This window comes from Perissodus microlepis, chromosome 12, assembly GCF_051167445.1.
Source record: "Perissodus microlepis isolate ML-2025 ecotype Zambia chromosome 12, ASM5116744v1, whole genome shotgun sequence".
In the NCBI taxonomy this organism is placed as follows: Eukaryota; Metazoa; Chordata; class Actinopteri; order Cichliformes; family Cichlidae; genus Perissodus; species Perissodus microlepis.
In genome coordinates this window covers 35,337,855-35,351,888 of record NC_140472.1, presented here as the reverse complement: position 1 = coordinate 35,351,888, position 14,034 = coordinate 35,337,855, and the positions used below count along the sequence as shown (strand labels likewise).

The 14,034-nt window shown below is 41.2% G+C and overlaps 2 protein-coding genes across 2 annotated transcripts; both read left to right on the top strand.

Moving 5' to 3' along the window:
• Positions 1-3,406: 3,406 nt before the first annotated feature.
• Positions 3,407-6,007, top strand: LOC146376776 (granzyme K-like). The gene is made up of 5 exons (XM_084945246.1): positions 3,407-3,484; positions 3,676-3,814; positions 5,269-5,412; positions 5,737-5,758; positions 5,855-6,007. The coding sequence occupies exons 1-5, from the start codon at positions 3,421-3,423 to the stop codon at positions 6,005-6,007; spliced, it is 522 nt and encodes a 173-aa protein (XP_084801372.1). The 5' UTR covers positions 3,407-3,420.
• A 4,733-nt stretch (positions 6,008-10,740) lies between these two features.
• On the top strand, positions 10,741-13,238 carry LOC146376775 (granzyme K-like). Its single transcript, XM_084945420.1, has 5 exons — positions 10,741-10,916; positions 11,083-11,224; positions 12,140-12,278; positions 12,531-12,800; positions 12,897-13,238. The coding sequence occupies exons 1-5, from the start codon at positions 10,853-10,855 to the stop codon at positions 13,047-13,049; spliced, it is 768 nt and encodes a 255-aa protein (XP_084801546.1). The 5' UTR covers positions 10,741-10,852; the 3' UTR covers positions 13,050-13,238.
• Positions 13,239-14,034: the final 796 nt, after the last annotated feature.

Genomic DNA, 14,034 nt, shown 5'->3' with positions numbered 1-14,034 from the left:
ACAGGACAAGACTCAGCAGTCCATCTGCATCTAAAGGTCAAAGGTCACTCTTTCGAGGATGCCAACATTCACATTTTGGACAGAGAGGACAGATGGTTTGAAAGAGGAGTGAAAGAAGCCATCTATGTCCACTGTGAGCGACCATCTTTGAACAGAGGCGGGGTTTACGACACCAACTCTCTGCCATCTATAATCCAGTTTTGAGATCCCTCCCCAGACGCCTTAACGCCCACTCACATCCTGGGCCATCTGACCTCAGGAAATCACATGATAAGGTGGGGCCAGGTTTCACAATGAGCTCACCTGAAACTCTGGCTGATTGGGACCCACACCCACTTTCACACCTTGGCTCAGGCAATTAGAGGATCATCAGGGGTCCTTTGTCCCTCTGTGGGGGGAAACTCCCACTAGATTTATATCTGGGACTCTCCACCATTTGACCTTAGAACTGAAGAAGCTTCTCAGATGAGAGGTGAAACGTCTTCAGGCAACTTAAAGAAGTTCAGACGCTTTTCTTTCCAAGCTCCTTTGACTACGATGACCTGGATGACTGAGAACCTTCACAGTCAATATTAGGACATTGTGTCTTTTGTCATCAGTCACTTCCTTAAATACACATTCATGTTTTTCAGCAGTCTTCTTTTATTCTAAATTATAACTCAGCTTTTAGAAACGGTTGAACAAACAGGCGTGTGGAAGAACCGAACACAGCCACAGCAGCCTGCCACCTCCTCCTCATGCTGGTCACACACTGCTGTGGGAAGGCATCTCATTCTTCAATCAGCATTTCTCGCATGTCAGCCAAGTCATCCCTGTGTCGGTGGGAGAAACGTTTCGTCACTCATCCAAGTGACTTCTTCAGTCTCAGCTGACTGCAGGTTTCCACAATCTTATAAACACAATAACTGAAACCAAGCTACTGAATGTTCATTAATATACAAATTCTCATGACCATCGATCAAGCCTGCAGTGAGCTGAGACTGAAGAAGCCGCTTGGATGAGTGACAAAACATTTCTATGTCCAGATGGACAAAATCAACTTTTTGGGAGCATTCATAAGTATCATCTTGATACATTCTCAATCATCCAGGTGAGTAAATCTCCAAAAGTTGATTCTGTTCATCTGGACGTAGCGTTTTGTGGGAGAAACATTTTGTCACTCATCTAAGTGACGTCTTCAGTCTCAGCTGACTGCAGGTTTCTCCAACCTTATAAACAGTACATTTGCATAATGACTGAAACCAGCCCACTGAAGGAACAATAGGCTGGGAGGTCAGTTCCTTAATCTTAATTATGCAAATTCTCATGACCATTGATCAACAACCATGAGTCTCATTCACAGAGTGCTGGTGAATGGCTGCAATCACAGCATTGTAAGATGGTGACAGATGTACCCTTAGGCCCCTCCTCCATTCAGAGATGGTCTTTCTCTTTTCACGTAAACGGCCTCCTTGACTCCGCCCTCAAACCAGAGTTCCTCCCTGTCCAGGATGTTACATCCTCATCCTTGAAAGAGTGTCCACTGGCCTGTAGGTGTAAATAGACTGCAGAGTCCTGGCCTGACGAGGTGGCTCTTCTGTGTTGCCAGAGGTTGTTTGGTTTCCTCGATGTATAAATCCTGCCAATCCTCCTGCACTTAACAGCGTACACTATGTTACTGTGTTTGTGTCGGGGGACCCGATCCTTGGGGTGGAACAATTTTTGGCGCAGCGTGTTTTGGGGTTTAAAAGCCACAGAGACCCGGTGTTTGGAAAAAATGTGTCTCAACTGCTCCGATACTCCTGACACAAACAGGATCACTACAGGTTTTTGCTTGGGCAGCAGTTGTCCTTCTCTCCTGGATCAGCTGGAACTTTCTTTAGGAGCCTTTCCAGCTTTGACAAAAGTCCAGCTGGGATAACCACATTTACTCAGGGCCTTCTTGATGTTCTTCTGCCTCCCTGGCTGCTGTGTCAGTGGGGATGGTGTTCGCTCTGTGTTGTAGCGTCCTGATGACGCCCAGTTTTAGATACTGATCTGTATGTGTAGGTTTACGGTACACATCAGCTTGTAGATGTCCAGCTGGGATAAATGTGGTTATCCCAGCTGGACTTTGGTCAAAGCTGGGAAGGCGCCAAAAGAAAGCTCCAGCCGATCCAGGAGAGAAGGACAACCGCTGCCCAAGCGGTTTCACACATGTACAAAGTACATAAGTAGCATGTTACAGTTTGAACACTGGTCTATATTCTGTAAAGGTTCTTGTTCTTATAACTGTACTCGCTTTGGCTGAGAGGAGCGAGGCTGGTTGTGCTCTTCAAACTCCTCGAGAAAAAAACATTAGTGTGCAAACTTGTGACTGTGTGACTTTTAAAGACACTAATAATGTACGTTGTATAATAATTCCACCCTGAAAAAGGAAAAGTTCAAAGAAATCATTTAAAGCTAATAATTACCAATGCCTGTTGTCACCTTATATAATTATATATTATTTTGTTTTAACTCAAATAATAGGAAGGAAGGCAAAAGTGTATATTTAAATTATTGTATAGTTTTTTATAATGTGCTATAAGCATGTGTGCACTTTTATAGAGCTGTTTCCAATTTCGTTAAACTGTGTATAATGACAATAAAGGCTTTCAATTTCAATGTCAATTAAAAAAAACCGCAGCAGCATTTCTGTGGCAGCTCGATTGGGAAAAACTGTCAGCGATAAAGTTTTGCAACCTTTGGTGAAACTGTGTTGACAACTTGTGTAAATATTAGGACACTGTGTCTTTTGTCATCATTTACTTTCAGAAATGCTCTTTCATTTGTTTCAAGCTGTCTCCTTTTTATCCTTTTTTTCTCTAACACAGTTTTTAGAAACCTTTGAAGTATAATTTTCAGTGACACAGACCAAAAGAGCGAGAGGACTGTTTTTAATGTCACTCTGTTGTTGCACATGAGTCACATGTTCGTGTTCATTTGTGTGTTCTTTCTTTTGGTTTAGTTTTTTGTTATATGTTGTGTTTGTTGTCACTTCTGCTCTAAATGTAACTCAGCATGACTGTAAATGAGATTCAGCCTCAAAGATTTCTTGGAGTAAATAACTCTGGGCTCACGAGACGGGGCTCTCTGCTATATTTTGTGGGCGTGGTTTAACTTGTGCTTGTTCATAGTATTGATACTATTTCATAATCATAATAATCATGATCAGGATAATAAAACACTTTGTTTAGAAGTGTGTGAGCGATTACTGCTTTCCTTTGGGCCACCTCCGATTTGTGGCAGTAAATCTTCCTGTGGCACACATTTACAGTGTGTGTGTGTGTGTGTGTGTGTGTGTGTGTCCATTTATCTTACCCACCATTTTCAGACCACGCCCCCTCAGCTCAGCACATAAAGCTGAGCATCACAGTGGGTTTCACTGCATTCAACAGATCAAAGAGGGAAGAAGAAGAAATGTCCTGCCTGAAGAATTTCAGTCTTCTCATCTCCTGTGTGCTCCTCTTCATCATCCAGCCAGGTGAGTGATGTTTTCTATTGTAATTTAATTTATTTGTTGATAATTTTAATCTTCATGTAAACAAGCGTAACACAAAGTTCCTGATATTGTTCAGTGTTTCAGAGCAGTTGGTGCAGTGTTTGTTTCACTCATCTGTTCTTCACTTCATCATCTGCTGATTTATGCGTCCTGATATTTGGTTTCTGTTTCAGGTCGTGGTTCTGAGATTATTAATGGGAAAGAAGTCGAGCCACACTCACTGCCTTTCATGGCTTATGTGACAGGTGAATATCCCTGTGGAGGGACATTAATCCATCCACAGTGGGTCCTGACAGCTGCCCACTGCACTGGGTAAGAATCCCGTGCTCTAGGGGGCCTCGAATTGTCTGGGGTCTGGATCTCCACCACGCCTACTTCATGTCCCTGGGGGCGGGGCTATGGCACCCCACACCCACTCTTAGACAGTTACACGAAGAAACCTTATGAATACAAAGCCATGCTCACAAACACTATCTTGGGTGGCTGCTGCCTCTAAATAATCGTGTGTTGTCAGTCTTGTGTAGCATTCAATATTTATTATTTACTGCTACTGATGCTCATGTTGGTTGTTGCTGTGTTTCTCTTTTTGCTTGTTTTTTTCAGCAGGTGATCAAACAGATCTGCTGTCTTTTATCTGTGTCTCTCTTTCCTTTGTCTTTCCCGTCCCCGCTCCTGTCCGTTCTGACTGTAATAACCTTAAAGTAAAACAAGTAAATACTGAAGATCGAATGAACTATGACAATCAAGTGGACCAATATGACAAAAACTGTAATGATCCACTTGTGAAAGTCAATCTGTTGGGCTTTTTTTGGCCTTCACACAGTCATACTGATTGTTACAGTGCCAAACAGGACAGGCAAAAAAAAAGACATTTCTTATTCTTTAAATATATTTGCTTATTTATTCTATTTGTTTTTAACAGACTGTGAAGAGAATATATTGTGACCTTCTTAAATTTTGATAGTTTAGAGCGTGGGATCACATGTCTGCACACTTTGATATACTGACTGTGAGTGAGGACATAAACATGATGTTGCTGGATTTATATTTATAGTAGCAAAAAATAATGTCAGCAAACATTTTACTGATATGAGCAGTATGAACATTTTTGCAACTTTACATGAGAGGAAAAAACTAGAAAACAAGTAGACAGGTTTGCTCTTTAATGAAACGAGAACGTGATCACAGTCCAAAAAATGATGCTACACAAAATATGTTTGTAATTTAAATTAATAACATTCACAAACCCAAAGGAAAGCTGTTTCTTAGAGAGTAGAGCTGATCCTCTTTGAAGGTGTTATGTATAACAGCTGCATCAGAGTTTTCCTCTCTCCTGTAGGCCAGAGGTGGAAACTCCTCGAGGGCCGGTGTCCTGCAGGTTTTAGATCTCACCCTGGGTCAACACACCTGAATCACATGATCAGTTCATTACCAGGCGTCTGGAGAACTTCAAGACATGTTGAGGAGGTCATTTAGCCATTTAAATCAGCTGTGACGGATCAAGGACACATCTAAGACCTGCAGGACACCGGCCCTCGAGGCCTGGAGTCCGACGCCCCTGTGCTATATAATAACACACATGCAATGAGACAATTATGATTATTGTTTTTGAACCTGAACTTTTAACTTTTAAAATAGGTAAGCAGTCATCACTAGAATGTGTGTGTCTGTGTGTGTGTGCGCGTGTGTGTGTGTGTGTGTGTGTGTGTGTGTGTGTGTGTGTGTGTGTGTGTGTGTGCGTGTGTGTGTGTGTGTGTGTTTTACAGTATTAATAAGGTGACTTTGGGAGCACACTCCATCAAGAAACGGGAAGAAAATTCTAAACAGACCCGAGAGGTTGTGACACACGTTCCTCATCCCAACTACACCGGTGTAGTTCTGGACAACGACCTCATGTTGCTCAAGGTAAGGAGATGATTCAGTGTCCAAAAGCAAGCAAAGAAAAAATGCAACATTTTCATATTAAATAAAGTATTTTCTTTTTACACACGTTCACACACATTTCAACAAATCACTGCAGATATTTCCAATCAGGAAAATATAAAAATAAATGAGTGAATGACTGATGATGCAAAACTTCAGCACAATGCTGCATATTTATGTATATATTAGTGCTGCCAGCGTTAATCTCATTAAAATGACATTAACGGCAAAACCGCATTAACGCGGCAAATCTCTAATACCTCGTTAACACAGATCGCCGCGCGGGGCTGGTTAGCTCGTTAACGTGTTAGCCCCATCGCTGATACCTGTCAGGTACGTATGAAGAATACATGTATTTTTCCTTGTTTGAAGTAAATGTTCATTCAGCTCAACACCTGAAACACTGTCATGTGTTTGTTCTTGCTGCAGGGGGATTCAGGAGGCCCGCTGTTGTGTGATGGAGCGCTGGTTGGAGTCACTTCTTTTGGACGGGGTTGTGGTGTCATTAAAAAACCTGGAGTCTACTCGTTTGTCTCAGGGAAACAACTAAAGTGGATCAAGGAAACATTAAAGTCAGCTTAAATGTCATGAAAGCACAGGCGTCAGTCTGCACGAGCAAGAGGAGAATCTTTGATGCTTTCATGTTAAATCTCTCGGTGATGTCTCTGTAGACCATTATCCATTTTATCATTTCTCATTTTTTAGTTTCTGCTAGCTTGCTCACATTCTGCACATATAGCTTTGCTGTCATGGTCAGTCGTTTCCACTGCAGGAACTGAAGGCGACGGCATTAACTGGACTGACCTGAACACGTTTTTTAGCCATTCAGTATTAAAAAAGGCACAGCCACTGTGATGGTTTATGGGTTGCTGTTTTTCATTTTAGCTGTTGTAATTACACGTGTATACACAACCCCGTATAAATGTGATGACCTCGCAACGATCATGACAGCTCCAAAAGCAATCTTCACATTTCTACAGGGGAAAATGAGCTTTTTTACCCTGCAATTTACTGATTTGTGAAAAGATTTTATTTTCACTCAAATTTTAATTTTTAATTTCTCTTTTTCAATTATTTTTGATTATCACACATAATCCATGAACATAAAACAAAGTGAGTTTATTCAGTCTGTCAGTCATGGTTTGTCACCATCTCCTGTGTTACAAACTAAAAATTGTGGCCAGAATTTTTTTATGCTGAATTTTTAAGCATAAATTCTTGTGTATTTTATTGCTCCTGGAGTATTTGTGCTAAAAAACAAACAAACAAACAATCCTAAAACAACAATTTGTCCTGACACATTTTCTATTCTTTCTACTTTCTAATAAAGCTCGTGGCTCTTTCTTTCATTCATGGTTCTTTCAAAGCGTCCTGTTTTTTGCAGTAACTCCTTTTGGCACCACATACTTCACTCTTTCACACTTTTCTTTTTTCGATTGTCACTTCTAACAACACGCGGCTGCAGTTTTGTCTCACACACAGCCACAACCTCGGGTCCCGGCACAGTCTTTGATGCAGGGAAGTGTGATGAGCTGATGGAGCTCCGGTGTGTCTCAGCCTCACCTGCCGACGAGCCCAAACCAAACTCCTAAATCTTTCACATTACTGTGCAATGACGAATTGTTTCAGTCCTCCATTTTTAGTGTTCTGCATATGACCACAAGCCACAGAGCAAGAAGTCCCCTGGCCCGGACCCTGAACACATCACTCACCACAAACATCCTTAAACAACACCCTGACATGATGTGCGTCAGTCTTTAGAGCACAGAATGAAAATGACAATAATCTAAGCTTAGTTTCACAGTGATACAGACACAAGGAACGATCCAGTGTACTGTAACTGTAACCTCTGAGGAGAACAAAAAAAGAGGACAATAACACTCGTGTAGAGCGACAGTGACAGATCTGGCTTGTTGAGCAATAACCTGTTCGAGGCATTAAACTGTCCATCTGTTCTAACTGTATGATTGACCCTACATATGAATGTGATCACTTTGCTGAGAATGCTTTATGCATTTACTTTAGCCTGTTGTGTCATGGTGCACTGTGTGCAGGCAGAGTAGGAACCAAAGGCAAATTAAATGGAGCCTCGTTGCTGTTACAGGAAATACAAAAACTCAGGCAAGGAGAAAACTGAACACACAGCTAGCTGAGATGACGCAACAAGGAACAGAGAAAACCGAGGACACAGCAGCTAACAAGACGATGACTAACAGGTGGGAAGACAACTGGAACTAATTACAGAGTAAAGAGACACAATGCACACAGGACGAGAGAAAAGAAACAAACACAGAGACCAGGACTAAGACACGTGAACGTGACACTGACATGGAGACATGACGGACACAGACTGGACACAGAAAAGAACTGACATCATCAGGAACTAAGGACTAGTCCAGGGGTGGGCCACTCCAGGCCTCGAGGGCCGGTGTCCTGCAGGTCTTAGATGTGTCCTTGATCCTTCACAGCTGATTTAAATGGCTAAATGACCTCCTCAACATGTCTTGAAGTTCACCAGAGGCCTGGTAATGAACTGATCATGTGATTCAGGTGTGTTGACCCAGGGTGAGATCTAAAACCTGCAGGACATCGGCCCTGGACTAGACTATCATACTCAACACTAAATACCAGAGTGAAAGTAAATCATCCAAAAGAATAAATAATAAATTTAAAAAAATCAAACTTCTGGTCAAAGACCCAGGACCGTGACATGTTAGGTGATGTTATCATTATTCACAGCTTTCAGTTTTGTACACAGTCCAACCGGTTTGTTGTTTGTCACCTGTTTATGGGCCTTTATTTATCAGGCTGCAACAAAACTTCTAACTTCCTGTTTGGGTCCCTTAGTCCCGCTGTAAGCTTCAGTCCAGGTTGCTAGGCAAACGTTTAATGAAGGAGTCCCTCATGGCTGTTTGCATGTTCCAAACTTTAAAAGGAACGGCACTCACATCCTGTCACATAAGCAGTTTTAAGTTTAACACGGTCTAAATAGGACACAGGAAGACAAACAGTCCAGGATGATCTACAGCGACAAAACCAGCCTGCTACGTGCACACAGTCTGTTAGAGGAGACAGTGACACTCCACTCTGACACAGTAGCTTTGTTTAAATGTGTCGAGGAAATGAACTAACAAAGATGTAAAGAAGGATTCATGAGTACAGCTCTAGAAAACATAACTGGTGATCTAACTGAGGCCATTGAAGCCATCCAGGCTGCAAATGTCCAGTTAAGAGAGCACACAGAGTGTGACGCAGTGCACCAAAGAGCTGCTCGTCAAGTGAAACTCAAGAGTCTGCAGACCTCTGGATCATCTACAGAGAGCCAAAGCATAGAAATGATATTCAAATAAATATCATGAAGTGTGTTTTAACATCATGACCTGGGTACGTGAGGGTGCATGTGTTTCAAATAATCAGTCAATCAATGAGTCATGATCAGTGTGTGTTTGTAGCTGCAAATATTAGTATGTTTAGTTCAGATTTTACTGCCTAATTTAATTGAGCAGTGGATGAAACAAAAAAGCTTCTTGCATGTTGCTGTCAGGGACCTGGGTGTGGGGACCCAGGGTCCGTGAGCAGTTTTGAACTTATTTATATGCTGTTGTGTGTACCGTGATTATGTGTGCGGCTTGTGTGTGGTTTCCCTTTGTATTGTGCATGTGTGTGATGTCCTGGTTTTCCTGGACCACCAGGCCTAGTGGGTGTGTCCCGTTGGGAGGCTGGCCACACCCGAGGAGGAGGAACACACACACCTCCAGCTGACCAGGATTGTCAGGGGAGCTACGTAGCAGTGCGGCTGAGTGCTCCTCGACACTGGATTATTGCGTGATTACCCGTTAGCGTTTTCAGTTTTTCCAGTGCGTGTTAGTCTGTTGGTATTGAAGTGAGTGCTAACGGCTGCTTCTGTGGCTTTTCCAGCAGGAGTGCGGGAACGAGAGGACATGAGAATCACGGGAGGGGAGACGCGGAGCACGAGCATTGGGAGGAAGGCAATGAACGGAAATCGGGACGCACAGGGATTCTTTATTGTGTAATTATTTACTGCACTGTAAATAAACGCACTGTCTGCATCCAAGAGTCCAGCATTTGGGTCCTGCTTCCCCATTTCCCCACGATCTGCCTCAGACAGTGAAAGATACAACTGCAATGGTGTCAACATAAAGGCTCTAAATTCTGAGCTATGTGTTTGGTTCTGATCACTACATGTACCTCAAACACGTCTGCTTCCAATGAAACAGACTGTTTTCCATACTGCTGCCACACAAATGTGTCTACGATTTTTGCAGTGTACTGCAGCCATGCAGGCTCCTCACAAGTCCTTCATTCTGTATCATTCTACCACTTTACGTCAAATGAAATGGATGTTACTACACTGCCTCCCCAAGTGACTCCCTCTGACATAACAGCATGAGAGAGTGGACCTTTTTTACTTAGGGGTGTACTCACTTTTGTGAGATACTGTATCCATCCATCTCTCTCACACACACAGAGTCAGATTTTAATGTTTATGCCTTTAATTTAAGAACAACTTTATTTCATATTTGGGAAATTCTTTTATTACAGAGACTAAACTCACAATGTTTAAGCTTGAAGTGAACTCAGAGCAGACTCCAGCTGACTGCAGTTGTATTAAAAGCAGTGATGGTTTCTCTGAGTGAAGGAGAGCTGCTGGCAGGAACACAGTTTGTAGGGATACACCCGGAGCGTCTGCAGGGAGAAAAGGAGAAGTTAGAAGCTGCTGTGGTGCGTTTGAAGAGTCTTTGCTTGTAATTGGGTTCATAGAGAGACTGAGGAAGTGACATTTCTCCATTTCTGAATAATCACACCAACACTTGTCACCTTCTCACCAAGCTTATCGCTGATGATCTTGTTGTCTATCCCAGCCTTGTGTACGTCTTCAGTCGTGTCCCTGATGTCCTTCGGTCTTACCCACGGTGGTAGGAGGTTAGCATGGAGTGAATTGATTCAGTGGATCGGTGTGCTTCATACACTTAATGAGTAATCTGTAATCAGTTTCAGCAGAGGATCAAATAATTAGTGTGGCTGATTGAGGGAAATAGTGTTCAGTTATTGTATTCTGAAGTATTGGTCTGTAGTTTGTACGCTCTGTCCTTTCAGATCATTTACTTTCATAAATATTCTAATTAAAATGGGGCATTTAGAAACACTCATGAGTGTAACTGACAGTGTGGACACACACCCACTGAAACTGTGAGCTGTTGCTAGAAACATTCACACGTGTTGCTCAAAGTGTTGCACCAAGTTTTGATGTGAGATAATGCACGATATAAAAAGAGCTTAAGGTCATCACTTATGACCAGTCTGACAAAAGGCATTAAAACAACATCAGCACTCCTCAGTTTTGTGTGTAATTCATCACAGTGGGTTTCACTGCACTCAACATCTGATCTACCACAGCCAGGAAAAATGTTCTGCCTGAGGAGTTTCAGTCTTTTCCTCTCGTGTGTGCTCCTCTTCATCACACAGCCAGGTGAGTAACGTTTCTATTGGGCTTTAATGAATTAATGAATAATTGTGTTATGTAAACAACAAAGAACACATTGCTGATATCTTGGTGCAGAGTGTTTTTCCACTCATCTGTTCTTGACTTGATCATGTGCTGATTTATGTTTTTGGATATTTTCTTTTTGTTTCAGGTCACGGTTCTGAGATCATTCAAGGGAAAGAAGTTGAGCCGCACTCGCTGCCTTTCATGGCTTATTTAAGAAGTAAACTGTCTGCGTGTGGAGGGACATTGATCCATCCACAGTGGGTGCTGACGGCTGCCCACTGCACTCGGTAGGAACATGAACTTTTCATTTTTTCTTATTTTTTTTTCTAAAAAAAAAAATTACATTATTTATTTTTTACAGACCGTGTGAAACATTGTCTCCTTTTTTAATTGTGATAAATTGTAAAGTCCATACACTCACTCTACTAATACATACTGGTTTAGAGGTAGTGCATTAAAAATGACATTGCTATTACACAATGCTGCTTACCATTTTACTGCGAAGGTCAGTACAAACATTTTAGCACGTTGCTATATTTACATGTCTTTCCTCAGCTTATATTCTTGTTTTCTTACATTATAGACAGAAACCAAACAGGTGAATGTATTTGTGGAAACCACTCAAAGTTTGTCTCCATGAAATGCCTGAAAGACAACAGCTTGAATGAAAACAGAGGTTTATCACATCATAAATGTATTTAAAAAAAATAAATGTTTCTCTAATTCAGCTTTCATTACATTCACACATGAAGAAAATCTGCCTTTTAAATAGTAAAGCTGAACGTTTTTAAGGTATTCCAGCTGCTCCAGAGCTGGAACAAGAAAGTAAGAAGTAAAATGTGTAAAATCGATCCTTCAAAGGTCAAAAAACCCACGTTTCTATAATTATACATGTCAAGCTGTTTAAACCAATGGCTGTACAGATATTTACAACTCTTAAAACATTTTATATTATTGAATTCTTATTTTTTTTCTTATTCTTGATTTATAATATTTTATATTGTTGAAATTTGTGCTTCAGCTGGAGGAAATACGATGCTACGATGTTGCTAAGTCTCTGATGATCATCAGAGACTTAGTAACAGCCATTACGCAGCCAAATGTATTAATATATACACTAATAGCATTAATATGATTATTCTTATAGAAACTCCTGATCTGTTAAACCTTTAAATGTGTAACCTGTAACTTTTCTTTGACAGTATGTATAAGGTGGTCCTGGGAGCGCACTCCATCAGGAAAAAGGAAAAAGATTCAAAGCAGATCCGAGAGGTTGAGAAACTTTTTCCACATCCCAACTATACCTGTGTAACCAAGGGCAACGACCTCATGTTGGTGAAGGTAAGGTGGTAAACTAACCAAAAATAAGTCAAGTAAAAATGCAACAAGATTAATACATTTGTTTTCACCTTACATGATGTATGTCTGTGTATGTTTACGTTTCAATAATACTGCACATATTTCCCATTTTCAAAGTAAAACATGCAAATAAATGACGGTTCAAGACTTTAGCACAGTGCTGCATAAATATTAGCTTTAAGACCAACTCTGTAAAGTTACTACATCAGTGTCACTCAGTGTTTCTTTTTTTAGCTTCAGGAACCAGTGACTCTGACCAGGGAAGTGCAGTGGCTCGAGTTTGGCAACACTGTGAGAGACCCGGCAGCTGGCAGCACGTGTCTGGTGGCTGGATGGGGACGAACCGAAACAAAACGAGCATCAGACGTCCTCAAGTCTGTCAATGTGACTGTGGTCGACAGGCAGAAGTGCAACTCTCGTGATTATTACAACCACGACCCTGTTATCACCAGAGACATGATATGTGCTGGTTCAGATGGTGCAAACGTCGCTGATACCTGTCAGGTACGTATGAAGAATACATGTATTTTTCCTTGTTTGAAGTAAATGTTCATTCAGCTCAACACCTGAAACACTGTCATGTGTTTGTTCTTGCTGCAGGGGGATTCAGGAGGCCCGCTGTTGTGCGATGGAGCGCTGGTTGGAGTCACTTCTTTTGGACGGGGTTGTGGTGTCATTAAAAAACCTGGAGTCTACTCGTTTGTCTCAGAGGGACAACTACAGTGGATCAAGGAAACATTAAAGTCAGCTTAAATGCTTAAATTCCTGAAACAAGCTGCAAATTCCTGCTGCAGGATTTTGCAGGATTCCTTTTTATTTTGCTCTCTTCAATCAGAGAGATATATTCTTTCTTATTTTTGCACGCTTTCTCATTTGTTCATTTCTCATTCCAATTATTTGTGCTAAAAAACCAACAATGATATTTCTCTAACTTTCTAATAAAGCTGAAGGCATGAATAAAAAGACACATTTCCTTCCTCCTCTCTTTCTTTCATTGTTTCAGAGGATCTCTGTTATCCAGCACATCCATAGAGTCATGATTTCAGCATCTCCATCAACTCTGTGTCTTTGTTTATCTCATTATTATTCCAGCAGCCTTCTTTATTTAAAGCTTGGAACAACATAGTTAATATTATTTATGATAAATGTGACCTCAGGTGTTAAAACAATATCAGCACGTCTCATTTCCCATTGGTCTGTTTTTACTGTCTGACTGAGGGTTAGATCACATCCTGTGAGCTCAACATAGAAACTGTGAGTCGTTGAGTTTCAGAGCATTTAACACCTGATAAAGAAAAGAGAAGAAGAAATGATCTGCATGAGAACAAGAAGGAAGTGTTTGCATGTGTGGTGTAATAAAGAGCTGCTAATCACCCTATAAACCGAAGTCTGACAGGTTTGCAGAGGAGCAGGACGCCGAGGATCAATATTGATGATATATTTCTGTTCTGTTCTATTCCTTCAAAACAAAAGTAACAAATTGCTTCACTGGACTGACCAAAACAGCCGAATTAAAAACATGTGAAAATATATAAAATGAATAATAATAATAAAAACAGAAGTTTATAATAAACTTAAACCTACACCATCCTCCCTATTGTGGTATTCTGAACAGTACTTAGCAAAATATAAAACAACCTAATTTGTAATTAGATATACCTAACGAATAGGGTTGCCCACTCCCAGCAAAAAAAGAAAATAAAAAAATAGGGAACCACTCCCCCACCCTCTGCCCCAA